Below are 17,724 nucleotides of genomic sequence, written 5' to 3'. Positions count from 1 at the left end.
TGTTCCCATGCTTTTTTAAAAGAAATTATTTGATTTTTATTTGAAATGCAGAACTAAAGAGAGAAGGAGACGGAGACCACCGTCCATTCCCTGGTTCACTCTCCAAATGGCCGCAATGGTCAGGGTCGAGCAGATCTGAAGTGAGGAGCACCAAGTGAGTGCCGGAGTCCGACGACCTGACCCGTCCTCTGCTGCTTTCTCGGGCCAGGGCCACAGAGGAGCTGGAGCAGCAGTGGGACAGCCGGGACCCAGAGCAGCACCCGTATGAGACGCCAGCACTGCAGGCAGAGACTTAGCCTACTGCCCCACAGCGCTGGCCCCACTTGTTCTCATTCTAATTAGAACTTTCTAGAAATGAGCTTTCCCTCTTGGTATCCGGCAGTGATGCTGCCAAGAGCTGTTCTCTATTCTTGCTTCTAGTTTTAACATGACAGGTGTCAATGGTTTTGACGCATATAACCCAATAAAGCTCAACTCACCTATGTTTATAGTTTCCTGAAGATTAGGAAAAGTAAGATTTTCTCATCATTATTTCAAGTGATCCAGTAAAGTGGGTGCTGCCTTCGATATGTGAGCTTGATGAACTATTTCTCTGAGTAAAATCTCTGTTTTTATTGAGTCGGATTTACCTTTTTATAGTTTGTTTCTCTCCGCCCTCTCCCCCCCCCCCCCGCACCCAGAACAAAGCCTGTAACTAAATACCAACACTGAGGACAAACAAACACGCTCTCATGTGTGATCCGGGCTATTTCCTACCCTGGAGAAGTACATGCACGTCATGGAAGTCTAAAGATTACTACTGACATTTAAAATTAGATATATCTGCCTGGCTTTACACGATTATGTAATGATATACAATTTACCTTATTTGTCAGAAGCTTGTTTTTATCATATACATCTGTGTAGTTTTTATAACCGGGGTACAAGTTTTTCACAGCTTGAACTTCCTCACAAGTTTCACTGATATGGCTCTGCAGGAAAGGAAATAATATTTTCAGGATTTTTTTTTCTGCAAAAAATATCATAGAACTTATATTTCTTGCCTCAAAATAATAAGGCCGATTTCTGCTAGCTGTTGTAAGGGACAAAGGGACAGACAATGAAGACTAAACATGAGTTTTATGAATTTGTTGGTAAACTTTTATTTGTATGGAAGACAGAGAGAGGGACACAGAGAAATCTTTGCACAAATGCCAACAAGAAGGCTGAGTCAGGTTGAAGCCAGGAAACAGAACTACATTCAGCTCTCCCACATGGGTGGGGGCATCTGAATACCTTGGTCACTACCCGCTGCCTCCTGAGGTGCGCATTAGCAGGAAGCTGGACTCGGAGGCTGAACCAGCACTCCATCTCCCTCTGCTATGGATGTGGGCCTCCCAGCGGCACCTAAACTGGGACACCAACACCCCCCGCACCTGTATCATGTCAAGAAGTTTTGCTTAAAACAAAAACCTTTCAGACCAATTGATGTGCACAAATATTACAGAAATAGTGTTTGAACAAATGAGTTCTTACATGAATGGCAATGCCATTTTTCTATCTCCAAAAGATGTCCCTGTGTAAGTCAAATAAATAAATGGCAATATTCTAAATAAACAGGTACTCCACCTAGACAATGAGCTCCTTTCCCGGCCTTGCAGAAATCTGACTTCATTAATGGAATGCTTGGAAGAGAAGGAAGGAGACCTAGACGATGCATGCCGTACTGATAAACATGTTGTTTAAATGAAGAGAGGCACACGGCGACACCCGGCCAGCAGACACCTGGTTTCTGTGTGCTTACTACTGTAATTTCCATGTGTTTTTAAAAGTTATTTTTATCTTATGTTTGGGAGGAAACAAAAGTATTCTATTTCCAAAATAGAACCTCTTTAAGTTTTAAAATTGATCTCCTGGAGAGAATTACATGTGAGACTGAATTTTAAAAAAATTTCAAATATCATGGGCCAGAGTAGGGAAAGTGGAAATGGGAGCTCAAGAAAAGTTAATAAACCACGAAGATTAAAAACCACCTCCATAATACAGGAAGAATCAATGAGCTGTTTTGTTTCCAACTTACCTGTTCATATAAGATAACCAATTCTTAAGGGAATTTTACACACTGTGTAATTAAGGCTGGCTGTGGACAGGGGCACTCTCGATGTAAGCTTGAAAATGTTTTATTCCTAAATTGCAACAATTTAATGTCAAAGTAAGCTACAGCTTTTTTGTTCCTAATTTTAAATTAAGAAACTCAGAACAAAGGGGCTTTTATATGCATTCTTGTAAGGTGGAAATTAGAATTTTTATTTTGTTTTTTTTTTAAATAATACTCAGTTCCTCTTGGAATGGAGTCAAAGAGTTCTAAGAGAACAATAGAGAAATGGAAGACATGTTGTAAACGCACACTACAGAGACTAAACAAAGCGTCATGACGTCATAATGTATGAAGGTCTCTTCATCTCTTAAAGACCGATCACAGAACACTGAGGCTAAAAGAACAATTAAGGATCTGAGTCGGCGTGACATCTTTCAGTGTCTTTCCGGCCTGTGATACCATCGCTTGTCAGGGATCTCAGTAGAAGAGATAGGGATTACTCAGCAGAAGAAATGGAGAACATGAACTGAGGGATAGTTCAGGTCTAGATAAGAACACGGACAACAGAAATGCGCCCACCTGAATGTGCAGATCGTGGGTCTTAGCGATACTGCCCAGTTCACTCATCAAAGTCTCAGAGCAAGAAAGGGAAAAGCGTGGTGTCACAATGGGCTTCACTCTGGGGTACTGGAGGAGATAAAACCATTCCAATGAGGCTACAGTTATCACGAGTGCCCACTACCCTAAACCCACCCAGCAGGATGGCTTTATATCTTCACTGTGACGGACAATCCCTCTTCTAAGTTTCATGAAACAGCTCACAACGGAGAATGAAGGCAAGTATCCTTCAACGCTAAATTCAACCAAGAGCGAAGTAGTCCCTAGGGTCCTCACTCTCCCCGCCACATCAAAGCTCAGGGGAAGCTAGACAGACAGGTCACTGAGACTTGATAGCAGAGGAGTTGCAAGCAGAATGCCCGAGTGAACACGAGTGAGGCACAGCCTGTTTTCATTTCACAGGGCTGATGCGTCTTGTGGAGGTACTTGGCACAGCATTCCTGACAAGCAGTTCGCTGCTGGGTCAGGTCTACGCCGCCTGTGACTGGCCAGTCAAGACAGAAGGACTCACCGAGTGGTGAGGATAAGCAGTTACAAAACTCCACTGATCCTCCCATCGGAGATGGGACTGGAGGGGTTTTGTGCAGTTTTTATCAGAACCTCACAAAAAAGGGAGGAAAAAGGCCAGTCCTGCCAATCTAAGCAATGATCGAATGCAGTCACACAGTCCAGCCTGCTGAGGGGAGGCAGAGAAAAGCATGCCCTCTTGGGTTCACCCACAGCGGGCAAGCGCAAGGCGGAGGACCCGACCACAGGCCTGCAGGGTTCCCACACACTGTATGTGTCACCCAATGCAGCCTGTGACCAGGGCATCCATATCTCAGCTTCAGTTCTGTGATGACTACTGTGACAATGATTCTATCTCCCTGTTTACATGTCCAGAAAGGAGACTGCTGCATTACATCGGCATTTACGCGATGGGCAGACTCTGGGCTCTAACGCACCACAGGAGTGCTTAGGGATGTGTTCCTTGATCTGATACTGATAACCAGGAAACAGTGTATGTCAAATCATCGCATGTGATAACTTTACTGTATGTAATTATTGGCTAATTAAATATTTTAAACTATAAAAGATGGCTGACCTGTTTATTAGAGTCCACTATAACAACAATGTAAGGGTCCAGGAAAATCCTTCTGTCAGTATGGGAGAAGCCCATGCAAAGTCTAACCTCTACCAAACTGAACAATGAACGCTCGCACGGACACGAAGGCAACGTGAATGCAAGCTCTAAACAGACGTACTTACGTTCCTCTGAAGCAGCTCTGACACGAACCTGAAAGGCAGAAACCAACGGGAGTCAGGACATGCGAGCCCTTCCGAAACATGTCTACAAAGGCTAAAATCTGATCTTTCCACATCCACATTTCCACGCAAACACTTCTAAGGCTGCACATGTTTCATCCAACACTAATTAAAGATTAGCAACTGGTAATTACTTTGCTTTCTCATTTGCATTCAAAGATGGAGAGCAAAATCACAGAGACATGCCCTCGCCCATGTTCACTCACGCTGCTCATGAGTCTTCCCACTGCAGCCAAGCTGCGCCGCCAGCCCGAGCTCCGTCGGAGGCGTGCTGCCCTGTGATCGCCCCTCGGACATTACAGCCACGAAATGCACCTGGGAGCTTCTAATTAAAGCACAGGCTACTCATTCACACAGCATCATCATTTACTTTTTAGTTTCTTAAATTGTTTTCCACAATAAATGGCTTTGGTCAGGCCCAGCCCTGACCACTGTGGCCACTTGGAAAGTGAACACTTACACAGAAGAGCCCTCTGTCTCTACCTCTCCCTTTCTCTGTGTCTTTCAAATCAGTCTTCTAAAAAGCGACGGAGAAGCTCAAGCAACATCAACATAACCTGAGTGTTTGTGAGACGCAGACTGCTTGCCTCCCTCCCTTCCCACCTTCCCCTTCTCTCACCTCCCCCTATATCATCACAACAGGACAGTCCCTTGGTACAAGCTACAAGCTTTACTTTCTGACATTTAAATGCATATGGCATGACAAGTACAGGCAAAGGTAGTATCGTATATTAGAGGTGTATTTAAAAGTTTCATTGGAACTCTATGCAGAAGAAGAGATTCACATAGTACCCTCATTTTATGGGAAATTAGTGTCCCTTGTACAATTCATATATGATAATGAGGACAAAGTGTGGTACATCTACTCAATGGAATATTACTCAGCCATAAATAAGAAAAAAAATCGTGTGTACTAGAAACTATTATGCTTACTGAAATAAGCCAGAAGGACAAACAACATGTTTTCTCTGACATAAAACAGCCAGTACACAAAGTACAACATCTCTCTATACACATTTTCACGTATGTGTGTCTATATGTAGATGCATACACACAAACACCATCACTTTCAAAGCTGGAGTCCTACGAGGGGTGGATGTCAGAGCAACGAGGAGCAATAAGCCCAAAGAACACAGGGAATGAGATGGAAGATCCTAGAAACTTGGCCTGCAGGGTTAGTGACAACCCTGAAGCCCATGAAGAGCTTCTTTTTCCCTATCTGGGAAGCTTTGCTAGCTACTGTTTCCTGCCTTCTGCTATATTCATTTGCTTGGGAAATAAAATGCAATGGAGGCCAACCAAGGCCGCAAAAATTAACTGACAGCTCTACCCAATGCTAACAGGAGGTGCACACTCCCTCCCCTCCACGATCCCACAGCAGCCCCTCAACTCGTCACCATCGCCCCTCAGGACAAACGTAAATAAAGACTGGACAAGGAAAAGAGAAACGTTACTTCCAACCTTGTGGCAGGAAAGGGTTTGGTCTTGGAAAATATTTATTATCTAATGAATTTCTCCTATAGCTCTTAGATATTAGACATGATACCACAAAAATACTTGTGAAATCAACAAGGTGCTCTTGGGAATGTAGATCCTGGGAGGCGGTGGTGATGGCTCAGGCACTCGGGTACCTCTCAGCCATGTGGGAGACTTAGATTGGGTTTAAGCTCCTGGCTTCTGCCCTGTCCATCCCGGCCATTGTCAGCACTTGAGAAGTGAACCAGTAGGTGGCAGTTTTGTGTAGGTGTGTGCTTCCAAACAAATCCTCAAGAAACTATGTATAAATTATGTAAGAATGTCAAAGTACTTAAATGATCAGTAGACTATCTCAATGTGGTATCAAAAAAATACCTATGGAAAGCTCATGATCGCAAATAACAATGTAACCCCTCAGCCCCCAGGCCAAAGTAATTTAATGAGTAGGTTACGCATACTGAAAAGCAAGTCGAATCTGTAGGAGAATCTCTGTCTATAATACTGGATGCAGAGAGGGCAAAATCATCTAATTAAAAAAAAAGTCCTTCATTGACAAGGATCTACTCTAGGATACTTGTATCAAGTTCTTGGAGTTTTTAAAAATACAAACACACATAGCATGATCATGCAAAAATTTTAGGAGAATATCAATTTCACAGACAACTCTCAACCACTGCCATCATTTGAAGACACACATCTGCCTTAGCAAATGCTTCTGCCCACCTCTGTTTCTTTCCCTCTGTTCACTAACCCATGGGCTCCTCCCCGCGGCATAAACAACTCTGCACTCAAAGCTGTGGAGCCTGCTGTGCAGCCCGGCCCTGCTGCTCAAGAGTGCTCAAGAGCCAGTCTGTGAGCGTATGTCAAACTCAGTTTCCCTACCAAAAAAAGGCGCGATTTCAATGGGCATCAAACACTCACTGCAGAGGAATGCTCTTTGTAAATCATTACTGATTACAAGTGCAGATTTATCGTAAACCGTCTGATCCATTGCATGAACTAGAACGGCCGAATCACTGCCTATCCCAGCTGTGCCCCTCTGCATTCTGGACTACCTCCACGCCACACAGTGACCCATCCTTAAGGCAAGGCACGCCACGCGAGCAGCCTACCTCTGGGTTTCCTTGACGGACTCCTCCGTGCTTTCCTTGTATTCGGGAACAGTGTCGTTCAAATCCATGCAGACTTTGCCCACAAACGCCCGCTGCCCAAATTTATCTGTGAAACAATAAAACAATCCAAAGGCACATTCCTTTCTCAAATAGTACTTTTTGTGAGCCTCTACCAGGCATTTTGAAATGAAAACCCCAAGGGAGGGTATAAAGGATGGCTCACCATCCCACCACTTCTGAACAACAGCATCAACACAACCCCATTAAATTTGGCACATGGTGAAATGTATGGCATTCAAGACTTTAACCCACCACCTTCCCCACCCCACTGCCAGGTTGGCCAGGTAATAATGAGAGGGTCTTACTCATTATTCCACTTCTCCCTTTGCTAGTACACTCAATCTGGATGTTTTCCAAAGTCACAAAAAGTGTTTCTCTCACTGTAGCACTCAGTGAAGCAGGGAAAGTCACAGATTTCAGGGAAACGCTTGATGAGCCCTTGGTCTAGCACGACCCTTCTCCACCCCCACCACCCCCTGGAATCACACTCTTCCTCTTGTCTCTTATTCTGCCACCATTCTTGGGTTGAGTCCCCCTTTCTGTGACAGAACAGGGCTGCTGGATTTCAACACCCGTGGCTCGGGTTCCTTCTTCCTCCGAAGGCTCCAAGGAGGGTGGCTACTATTTGTTTTCCGTTCAGACCTGTATGTGGGATTGGGAGTGACATATGAAGTTCTATAGTAAAAGGGTGCAGTGTCACTGTGGTTATCTGGCGTGGGTGAGGGGGAGGATTGCTGAATGGTCCCAGCAGCTCTCAGCCTTGGGGAGCCTAGCCCTCACCATCAGGAATTGCAGTTTCCACTGCAAAGCTGAAGGTACTTGAGAAATGCAGTTGTTTTTGTAATGTCCTCACCCCTGTCATAAGAATCGCTCACACATCTTTCTGCCTCGTTCTCTCCCCTATAATTTATTTTGCTCTCAGGCCATTAGATTAGTCTTCCTTAAAATACCACCTTCATTATTTCACCCACCCAGCTCTATTCACCTGGTCTGATGCACAGGGTCAAGCTGTAAACAAACAGAACCATCTCATATGCCCACCTTCCTCTTCCAGCCCACCACAAAATGCATCCTCTCTTCTTGTTAGTTCTGCTTCCTGTTGCTCTACCCACCATTGACATTTCTTCCCCTTGCCCTCTGCCTGTGTTATTTCTTTGTCTAGAAGACATTTTACTCACTCCTGAGTTTTACCTTCCCTCTAAAGTCCAGTAAAAGGTCTCTCCATGATGTCTGCCCACCTGACCTGGTCTTGGTTCCATTGACCCTCCTCTGAAAACTACAACATTTACCTTCAGCATCACCCATGAAGCCATTTGTCATAAAGTACCTTAGCCAACAAGCAATGGTGTCAGTATATCAACCAACAGGTATACTGAGTACCTGGAATGAATACATCACACACTGTTGGGTACAGAGTATACGATCACCAACCTAAATTCAGTCCCACATCTGCTTAGTAGCTGGAGCACACCGGCATAACCTTGATGATCATTTCATCGACGTGAAACATGAAGACATCAAAAATGACCTTAGAAGGCCTCTGCTGCGCAGAGTGACCCGTCTGAGTCCGTCCGCACAGTGACCCGTCTGAGCCCATCCGCGCAGAGTGACCCGTCTGAGCCCGTCCGCACAGTGACCCGTCTGAGCCCGTGTGCGCACAGTGACCCGTACCATGCCAGATGTCTAGTAACAGCTCCACAGATGCCACTGGAGCCATTACTCAATGTATGTAGGTATTCTGTCTGGCTCCTCAAGGACACAGAAATGACTTTCTGTTTCGTCGTGTTCCCAACATCTAGCACAGTGGCCTGTGTCTAGTCAAAAGCCAAAAGACATTTGTTGACTATAATATAAAACTGTTGCCAAGGCGAGAATTAGTAAACCTACTCTATAAATTCACAAATTAATATAAAAAAATCAGATCCCAACACATCATTTTGAAAGCAGAAACCATAGCAACCAATCAAATTACTTAAAGAATAAAGAACATTTCAGAGCCATGGTTATAACCCAGATTCTAAAGTACCTGCAATAAATGCTATGTTCACATTCTAGCAATTAAAGGGCGAGACTGCTCGCCAGGATGAGCTGCTGCCAGGCATGGTCTGCCCTCCTTGCTCGCTGCGCCCATGAACCCCGCCTTCACCTGCGCACCTGTGATTTCCGCAAGGAGCAGGGATGAGTCAGTATGAATTGTTCCGAAGTAACAGGCTGTGGTCGTTCCATTCTTCAGTGTTCTTCTCTAAAAATAAATCACAAAAACTCTGAATCGTGTGTGCTCAGAAAAGTAACATGGCATATACAGATGAAAATAGAGTTCTAGTTTTTAATTTTAAGATGTTTTTATTTAAAGATATGCCATCTTGATATAGAATGTAGTTAAGTAAATGACAAGAGCAGTTGTATTCTAAAAGCGTTCTCTGGAGGAGAGCTTGATACTTTTGATTTCCTAGATTCACAATTTTGGGATCCAGAACTCATAAAATGTGATACTAATGAATTCCTTATTCTTAGGATTATTTCAGGACATCCAAATTTTGTTGCATCTTGGGGTACATAATTAGATTTTTATATCTACTGTAGTATAAAATCGCTCAGCCAGATTTCCAGTCCAACCTGTCAGACTGATCACATTTCTGTATCTCCTTTTTTTTTTTTTTTTTTTTTTAGCAAATTTCCACTAACATAACAGGACAGGAGTAGGAGATACATTTAACCTCCAAGGAGAGCCAGAGAGGAAACATGAGCAGGAGAATATGTTAGCACCTTGGAAGGCAGAAAAAAAAAAAAAACCATGAATAAGAACCCCAAAGCAAATTAAACAGCGGAAGAGAAGCTAGCAAGTGCTGCTGGTGAGTGAGCCAGAAATCTGTGCGCAGACGCTAGAACCCACAGGGTTCTTGTTTCCCCATTAAAATCAACCGATTGTGCTTAATCTAGTCCTTATTGGAGAAATTTGTAGAACCTGGTTAGTGTTTGGAGGACACTGCCCCTTAACGATCAAGGAAGATCCCGTTGACTCACAGCATGCTGCCCATCCTCAGAAGCCTGAGCAGACTGTCCTTCACACTCCTGCAGGAGCCCGAGAAGCCCAAATGGACCTCTCCTCACATCCCGTGGGGGAGCCAGGGACTCATTCCTTCAGCAAACCAATGCCTCTAGACATGAGGGCCCACAATGGAAAGGCTACTCAGAGGCTTCACTGTTCATAACAGAACAAAGCTCCGTGAGTCACAGGTGCTACCTCAGTCCTTTCCGATCAGCACCTCCAGTATATAACCCTTAGATATGAAAGTGGGCTCACAATCCCAAACACCAATGGAAAGCAACTTTTAAAAACAGAAGGGTGTGGAGCGAAGCAAGGAAAACATAAAAAAGATCTTAGAGGAAATACAATCTGTAAAGTCAGAAAAAGCTCAGTTAAAAACAAAAGTATGAGTAACATCCTCAAAGAAACAAAACAAGCATCAGACACACAAAGCAAGGACAGATGACTATGAAAATCAGAGAGGACGAGATCTCCAACGGTACAACGTGAACGCGGAGGTTGGACGCTATCAGACGGATCAAATCCGCAAAGAATCTCACGGGAAAAAAAAGGAAGGAAAAAAGAGAAGAAACAACAAAGATGGAAGTTAGAGGTAGAACGGTAGTACAAATAGTTTCATTTGGTAAGTAATACATTTTGAATTAGAGTTCTAAAACTTTTTGTCTAAGTTAATGGAAGGGGCAAAGTGATCTGAGATATGATATCACTTGAAAATCCTCAGAATTCTCAACACAATGAGTAAAAACAGAACGCAAAAACAAAACAAAACATATAGCTGTGAGACATTCAGTCTTTGAGTAAAAAGACACTAAAAGCTCCCAGAAAAAGGAAATCAGCCATACATGAAGGACAGAAACCACAACAGGACTGGATTTTTTCCCCCCAGTGTGTTAGAAGCTGAAGAACACTTTCGATATTCTAGAGAAATGATTTTTAAGGTAGAGTTTTATTCTGTGTTAAATTATCAATCAAGTATGAATTGATACAAATTGAGGTATGTGAAGACAGAATAGGGAATACAGACACACAAGAAGGTAGAGTGGGCCTGGTACAATGACTCAATCCTTCACCTTGTAAGTACTGGAATCCCATGTGGGCACTGGCTCTTGTCCTGGCTGTTCGATTTCCCATCCAGCTCCCTGCGTGTGGCCTGGGAAAGCAGCAGAGGATGGCCCAAAGCCTTGGGACCCCGCAGCAGCATGGGAGACCTGGAGGAAGCTCCTGGCTTTAGATTGGCTCAATTCTGGCCTCTGGAGTCATTTGGAAAGTGAATTAGCAAATGGAAGATCTTTCTCTCTCTATCTCATTCTCTGTTCATCTGCCTTTCCAATAAAAATAAATAATTCATTAAAAACTAAAAAGTTTGTGGGAAATTTGTATTCTAAGGAGAAAATTAAGCATGGATTTGATTTTTTTTTGCAACAAAATAAACTTATCTTTTTTTTTGTTTTTCTTTTTTTTTTAAGATTTATTTATTTTGTTACAAAGTCAGATATACAGAGAGGAGGAGAGACAAAGAGGAAGATCTTCCGTCCGATAATTTATTCCCCAAGTGAGCCGCAACGGCCAGTGCGCGCCGATCCGAAGCCGGGAACCAGGAACCTCTTCCAGGTCTCCCACACGGGTGCAGGGTCCCAAAGCTTTGGGCCGTCCTTGACTGCTTTCCCAGGCCACAAGCAGGGAGCTGGATGGGAAGTGGCGCTGCCGGGATTAGAACCAGCGCCCATATGGGATCCCGGGGCTTTCAAGGAGAGGACTTTAGGCACTAGGCCACGCCGCCGGGCCCATAAACTTATCTTTTGATGGTATTATCCATGGGCTCTTTTAGTTTCCATGTACCGTGGAGGGGGCGAGGAGGATTTCCAAGAAGAAAAGAAATACAGGCATTCTCATTTTTGAAAGATATGTAATCAAGAAAATGAACTGCAAAGGGATCTACCACTGCCATTTCAGGACACAGTGACCAAAAACATCCTGAATGGCCGCAAATTAGCTGAAAGGAATGGGAATTGGATTGTCGTCTGCTTACACAATGTGGGTAAGCAAATATTCCAAATAAAATAATATTTAAGGGGAAATTCTTGAGCCTATGGAACTGTATCATGAAAAATAAAAAAAATAAAGATTCTAGTTACATGGGACAGTGTAGAGTATATAAGACTTAATCTCACAGAGCTATAAATCACAAAATATCAATAGGAAAACAACAACCTTTCAAAAGACAAGTAGAATAATCATACAAATTAACCCTGAATTAGCTCAAAAAATAAATTTCAACTGTGCTCTTCACCACCCAAAATGACACCGGTTACATTCACTAACAAATCAGAATAAAATAAAATTAAAACAGAAACATAACCCATATTTTTCCAAATTTTCAAATTTGCAAGCACCTGTCTACCTGTCTACCTGTCTACCTGTCTTGGCTTGAATCAAAACACGGAAGAGAGAGATGCAGGGGGAAACCCAGAAATTATTGCTTGTTCCCACTTAAATACTGCAGATACACATTTGTTATTTATGTAATAAATTATATAATTTGTTATTTATGTAATAGAATTGGATTAAATTGGATTAAATTTTTACTTTAACACAGGTTTTTTTTAATGTTTATTTTATTTTTATTGGAAAGTCAGATATGCAGAGAGGAGGAGAAACAGAGAGGCAGATCTTCCATCCGTTGATTCATTCCCCAAATGGCCACAACTGCCAGAGTTGCACCAATCTGAAGCCAGGAGTCCAGAGCCTCTTCTGAGGCTCCCACATGGGTGCAGGGTTCCAAGGCCGTCCTTGACTGCTTTCCCAGGCCACAAGCAGGGAGCTGGATGGGAAGCAGGGGTGCTGGGATTAGAACCAGCACCCATATGGGATCCCAGCACGAGCAAGGCAAGGACTTTAGCCCTAGGCTACTGCACTGGGCTCTGTTCTTCACAGCTTCTATTTGGGCTTCCCCGGCCCTTCCTTCACTCTAACTCTGTTAGAGAGAACACTGACTACGCGGTTTTCCCACTTGTGAACAGGCATGTCAGCAACACCACAGCTGGCGGTGCTTTTGGCTTCCTTTAGCCCACAACTCCCGACAGAGAGCGTCTGGAGATCAAGTTCAATGAACTCATCGCAGACTTCAAACTTAGAATGCCCATGAATTTCTAGGCTAGGGACAATGATCTTTAACAGGTTGCCTATTCCTAGTGAGCTACAATATGGATGGGAAGACGGTTCAACTGCCCGTGTTTTTCAGAATGGGCTGGATTCCTTATTCATCCGCCAGCGACAAGTCCATACGGTGAGCACCTGCACTCTCTTATCCAAGAAAATACTGGCAACTGGTTTGTCTTGGTACACTTACTCTCCTGTTCCTTAACTATAATTTGGGAAGACTTCTGAACTCTGTAATCTTTTAGCTTGCTTCAATCTCTTGCCCAGTTTGTAATGGTTACCTGAAGATATTCTAGGCTGGCTTACTACTCTCAACAGATTTTGACTAAAATAAACACTGGGTTGTTTGTAGATTGAACTATCACTTCCACAGACATGAGGTGACTTGCTGGAGTTCATCCATACCTGTTTTCTGGAGGAGGAAATAAAAATTTTTAAGTTAGTTTTGATTGTGGTAATTTGCTTCTTATCCCTTCGCACTGTCTCAGGCACCCAAGATGGATTCAGGTTAAACTTCAGCTCTGTGAAGCCGATGTCAGCTCATCTGGTTGTGTGGAAAACATAGCATGCCTGCATTGAAAATATCTGTCAGGGATAAAACCTAGTTTGTACGCCATGATGTTCACGAAGATATTTCCTGAAGGGCATGTAGTCCTTGATGCTGCATCCTTCTAAACACAAAATCTTGCTATATCTGAACATTTTTTTAATGCTGTACCATCTTTATAAGAAGGTACTTCGAGGTTCTCAAGGCAAGGCATATTATAAAAAACCACCACACTTGGAATTAAAAAAACATGTTGTATTAACATAAATGTCTTTTACTGTATGAATTTTCTGAAGTTTCCTCATATATAGTTGAGAACAAAGCACCAGCCACATCAAGAAATACTGAGGCTGACTAAGTTTTGACACAAGGACCAGACTTGCTTGACCTTAACAAATGTGTTCTTTTATTATATGCAGAGTTTAAGTTAGTAACTATTTACCCTCTCTGGATCAGGCTAGATGTTTAAAGCCAAATCTGTAAACAACTTTGATGGGGAAATGAGCACTAATCAACGGCATGACTTCTTGGTGTGCCTCACCCCCTTTTCCTTTAATTTCATTCACTTTGAATATAAAGTAATTTTAAGATATTTTAAATCTCCTTCAGAACAATGTAAGAAATGAGTCAGTTTTGAGAATAAAGATTTGGTATGGTTAACACAATTCACCAACACAATGCAATTTCATACACAGCTTTTGTTCTCAGTTCTTCTGGTGTCATGTGGATGAATGCTCAATTCACAGGATCCACAATTACACTGAATTTATAATGAAGTGAGGCAAGTGTGTAAGTGTTAGCCCTTGCTTTCACTGTAAGGTGGGATGGTGTAAGGCAGGAGAAGCTGGCAGGCCAATATCTCGGGTGGCTTATAATATTGTCCCGCCAAATAGTCAAGTCTTTAGGAGAAAAATCCTCAATGAGTTCAGCAAAGACGTATGGCTTGTTTCTGGTTGCTGAGTGCATTCTGTTTCTGGGACAGAGGTAGGAACAGACAAGGAAGGGAAATCGTTTTCAGGAAAGAATGGAAAGAAGGAATTTTCAGAGACTTCCACATATGACGAGACGTCAAAAAGTTCACGGAACACAGAATTGAACAGAAGTTTGTTTGCTGCAAACAAATTCAGAAATCCTTCAGGGAGTTTTTAAAAATGTCATAAAATTCATGCTATAAAAAAGGAAGAACTCCACCTTTCTATACCAAAATAAATTCACCTTTTTATTCTGTTTTCCATGAACTTCTTGAAGTGGCTTGGGACAGCTGGCACACAAGCTAAAACTGTTCAATGAATGAATTTGCCCTGGAGTTCCCTCTAGTGATGCTAATGTTTGTCAGAGTCCCACATGCTCTGAGACAAGCAACCATCCTTTTTTTTTTTAATCATCTTTCCAAAGCTACCAAAATAACACAAAATTCTTCTAAAGGTAATTGGTAGTTTTAATTTTAAATTTCCTTGGGTATTTTTAAAAACAAGCACATAGATAGGGATATCATGTGCTAGGTACTATTTCAACAACCCCACAAATATTAACTCAAATTATAACAATTTCAGGAAGTAGGCACTATCATTATCTATTTCTTTTTTTTTACAGATGTGGAAAGGGAGCCACTCAACTTTTCAAAGGCTGCTAGCTATTCCATATGGTCTTCAGAACTCAATTATGAATTGGCAGGAACCGCAAACATACTTACACGCTTTCAAACCAAATTTGGTCAGTATAACAAGAAAAGAGAGTAATGTACAGAGCCCACCAGAAGGAGGATTTGGGAACTGGAATGACTTTCCCTCTTTGTCACGTAGGTTAGGTGGCCACAAAGTCTATGAAAGGCGTCAACAGTTCCCTACAGCCCATGTGACTCTGTCTCAAGGCGTGGGTGTTGCGGAAGATGACCAATCGTAACAGGATACTCACAACAACTCTGGTGTAGACCTCTTCAGCAAAGTCGATGCTCCGGAACCTGTGCTCTGTAGGAAACGTGTACTTGTTCAACCACTCCAGAAGCGGCAGGTCCACATTACTTCCAGCAAAGAAGTACTGAGGGGCATGGATGTGAGTGTCCACCAGCCCAGGCATGAAGAACTCACTGGAAATGAAGACGAGAGGAAAAGCATTTAATAACATCTTTAGTTATTCCGCATATCTTTGAAATATGTTTTCTCTTGACAATGGTTTAATTGTTCATTCCACACGGGATTATAGCTGATGCAACCAAATAACTGTCAATTTTCTTGGTATTTCAGGGTCAGGAAACACACATGAGGCTCTGCTAGGAAGGGGTACCGCTTCCAGGGTCAGTGGGGCTCATCAGAGATGATGAGGAAAAGGAACAGCACTAAACAGACCCCAGAAAGAGGGAGGCCATGACCTCCTCCCATGACTTTCTTCTTCCCATTAGTGGCCGCAGGACCGAGAACAAACACGGGGGGAGTGATCTTCAGAACATCCAGGGCCAGGCTGAGGCAGGTACTCGCAAGTTGCTAAGGGAGACAGGAAGGCGAGAGACATGCCGGTTGCCATGCTAAAGCCAACAGCAATGTTGACATTGTCAAGAAATTTAATCCTCTCCCATTAGCTGGAGGGACTGAGTTCTGAAATAGAAGTAGCAAGAACCAACTGAGAGCTGCTCACACACAGGTAATCTTAGGAACACTCAGCAGGCACCTGCAGCTGAAGGAAGAGGCAGGTAGGTATTTGGACTCCGTTCCTCGCTGTTTCTGATCACTTCTTCGGTTGCCCTGATTCACCAGCGAATATTCTAATTGCTACTAATTCTTGTATTATACAGTTTATGAAATATATATCTAAGAGGTTTCAGAGACATTAATCACAGATTTGAGGTGGCCCCAAACTAACAAACACTTAAGCTTTCCTAAGAAACGGGTCCAATTCACTAGTGCCTCTTCAGTTTGCCATCTCACCCAGACAGACATTTGCCAAACAATAGTGTACACTGTGACCACCGTCTGCTGGAGAAAACACTAAATCACACAAGGAACTTGAATTTCAAAGTAGATAGCTACAAAGACTCCCTTATACAATCCAAAGAACACACACCATCCAAATGTAGGGCATTTAAAGCAGGAATAGCCCTCTGCTTCGTTCTGAAAACAGAGTTTTGAATGGAGGTGATGATGAGAGCAGGCACAATGTGGTGAAGGCAGGTGGTATTTATTCAATACGTATACACTAGGAACAGGGCGCTGCACTCTGAGTGTCCCATCTCAGCTGAGGGAGACAGCCATCCTGCACTGACTGTAGAAGATACATAACTCTGGCTTTGGACTTGCTGGATTTGAAGTCAAGTCTCACCACATACCAGAAGTGGGGGTGCCCCACCTGTTACTTGATCCACCTGTGATTTAGTTTCCCTTATAGAAAAATGGAGATACAGTGGCACATAGAGCTAGCACTGTTAGGACTGGTTAGTGTTAAGAACAGTGCTTAGATAAAGAAGAGCTTCAGTAAGTGGTGGTGGGGATGATGAATGCTCACATTAAACATGATGGAGAGTTTTTTTTAATCTTCATTTATATAGGTAAGGTGAATTTCCAGACAGTTAAGTAGCTTGAAAAAAAAAGTTGTAATTAAGTAGGGAGTATTGGAGCTGAGATTTCAGCGCAGGCATCTTGACTCTAGGCTCAGTACTCCTGAGGACCGTATGTGTGGTTGCAGGAGTGTTAACTCGTACGAAAGCGAAGTACAGTGGCAGCTGGTCGTGTGCCGGGGGACAGCATTAAGTAGGCCCTATGTGCAAGAGTGCACTGAGGGAACAGAAGTTCTGTTCAGTTTTCAATGTCTGCCACTAACTTCCCCAGGACACGACAGTCCTTTGCTGCCCGCTGTATAAGGTGGAAAGGCAGTGTGACTTCTTCATGTGGTTCAACTGCTTCATCAAGCAGTAAGTATTTCCCACATATCTACTATGTTTAAGGAGCTCAGCTGAGCTAGGGGAGTCCAAAGAAGAAGAGGCAACATAGTGTCCTTAATGACTTCGTAACTGCAGGTTTATTAGGGGTGAGGGAGTGTGTAAGAAAGAGAGGGAGAGAGAGCAAGCAGAAGGGGCAGGGGTAGGGGACAGAGGAAGAAATGAAAAGAGGAGAAAAAAGAGGGAAGGAGAGGAGAGGGAAGATGGGAGGTGAGACGAGAGGAAAGAAATCCAGTCAAACATAAAAGGTTTGGATGAACCATAATTTCACTCTTGGGCATTTACCCAAGTGAAATAAGATATATATATATATATAGATATATAAAATATCTATATCTATCTATCTATCCATATATATATATCTATATCTATACAGAAAGCTCTGTACAAAAC

At 43.0% G+C, this 17,724-nt stretch overlaps 1 protein-coding gene across 1 annotated transcript in view; it reads right to left on the bottom strand.

Annotated features, from left to right (window-relative positions):
* GDA (guanine deaminase) overlaps positions 1–17,724 on the bottom strand; it is a 61,965-nt gene that overhangs the window by 13,732 nt on the left and 30,509 nt on the right. The window contains exons 3-8 of the mRNA XM_004591769.3: positions 15,318–15,489; positions 8,803–8,890; positions 6,589–6,694; positions 3,944–3,971; positions 2,657–2,764; positions 864–971 (exon numbers count right to left, since the gene is read on the bottom strand). Of these exons, the coding sequence (XP_004591826.2) occupies positions 864–971; positions 2,657–2,764; positions 3,944–3,971; positions 6,589–6,694; positions 8,803–8,890; positions 15,318–15,489 (610 nt within the window). The remainder of the gene's footprint in view (positions 1–863; positions 972–2,656; positions 2,765–3,943; positions 3,972–6,588; positions 6,695–8,802; positions 8,891–15,317; positions 15,490–17,724) is intronic.

This window comes from Ochotona princeps, chromosome 31 (genome assembly GCF_030435755.1).
Source record: "Ochotona princeps isolate mOchPri1 chromosome 31, mOchPri1.hap1, whole genome shotgun sequence".
In the NCBI taxonomy this organism is placed as follows: domain Eukaryota; kingdom Metazoa; phylum Chordata; class Mammalia; order Lagomorpha; family Ochotonidae; genus Ochotona; species Ochotona princeps.
Note: the sequence above shows the minus strand (reverse complement) of the source record. Positions and strands in the feature narration are given on the sequence as shown.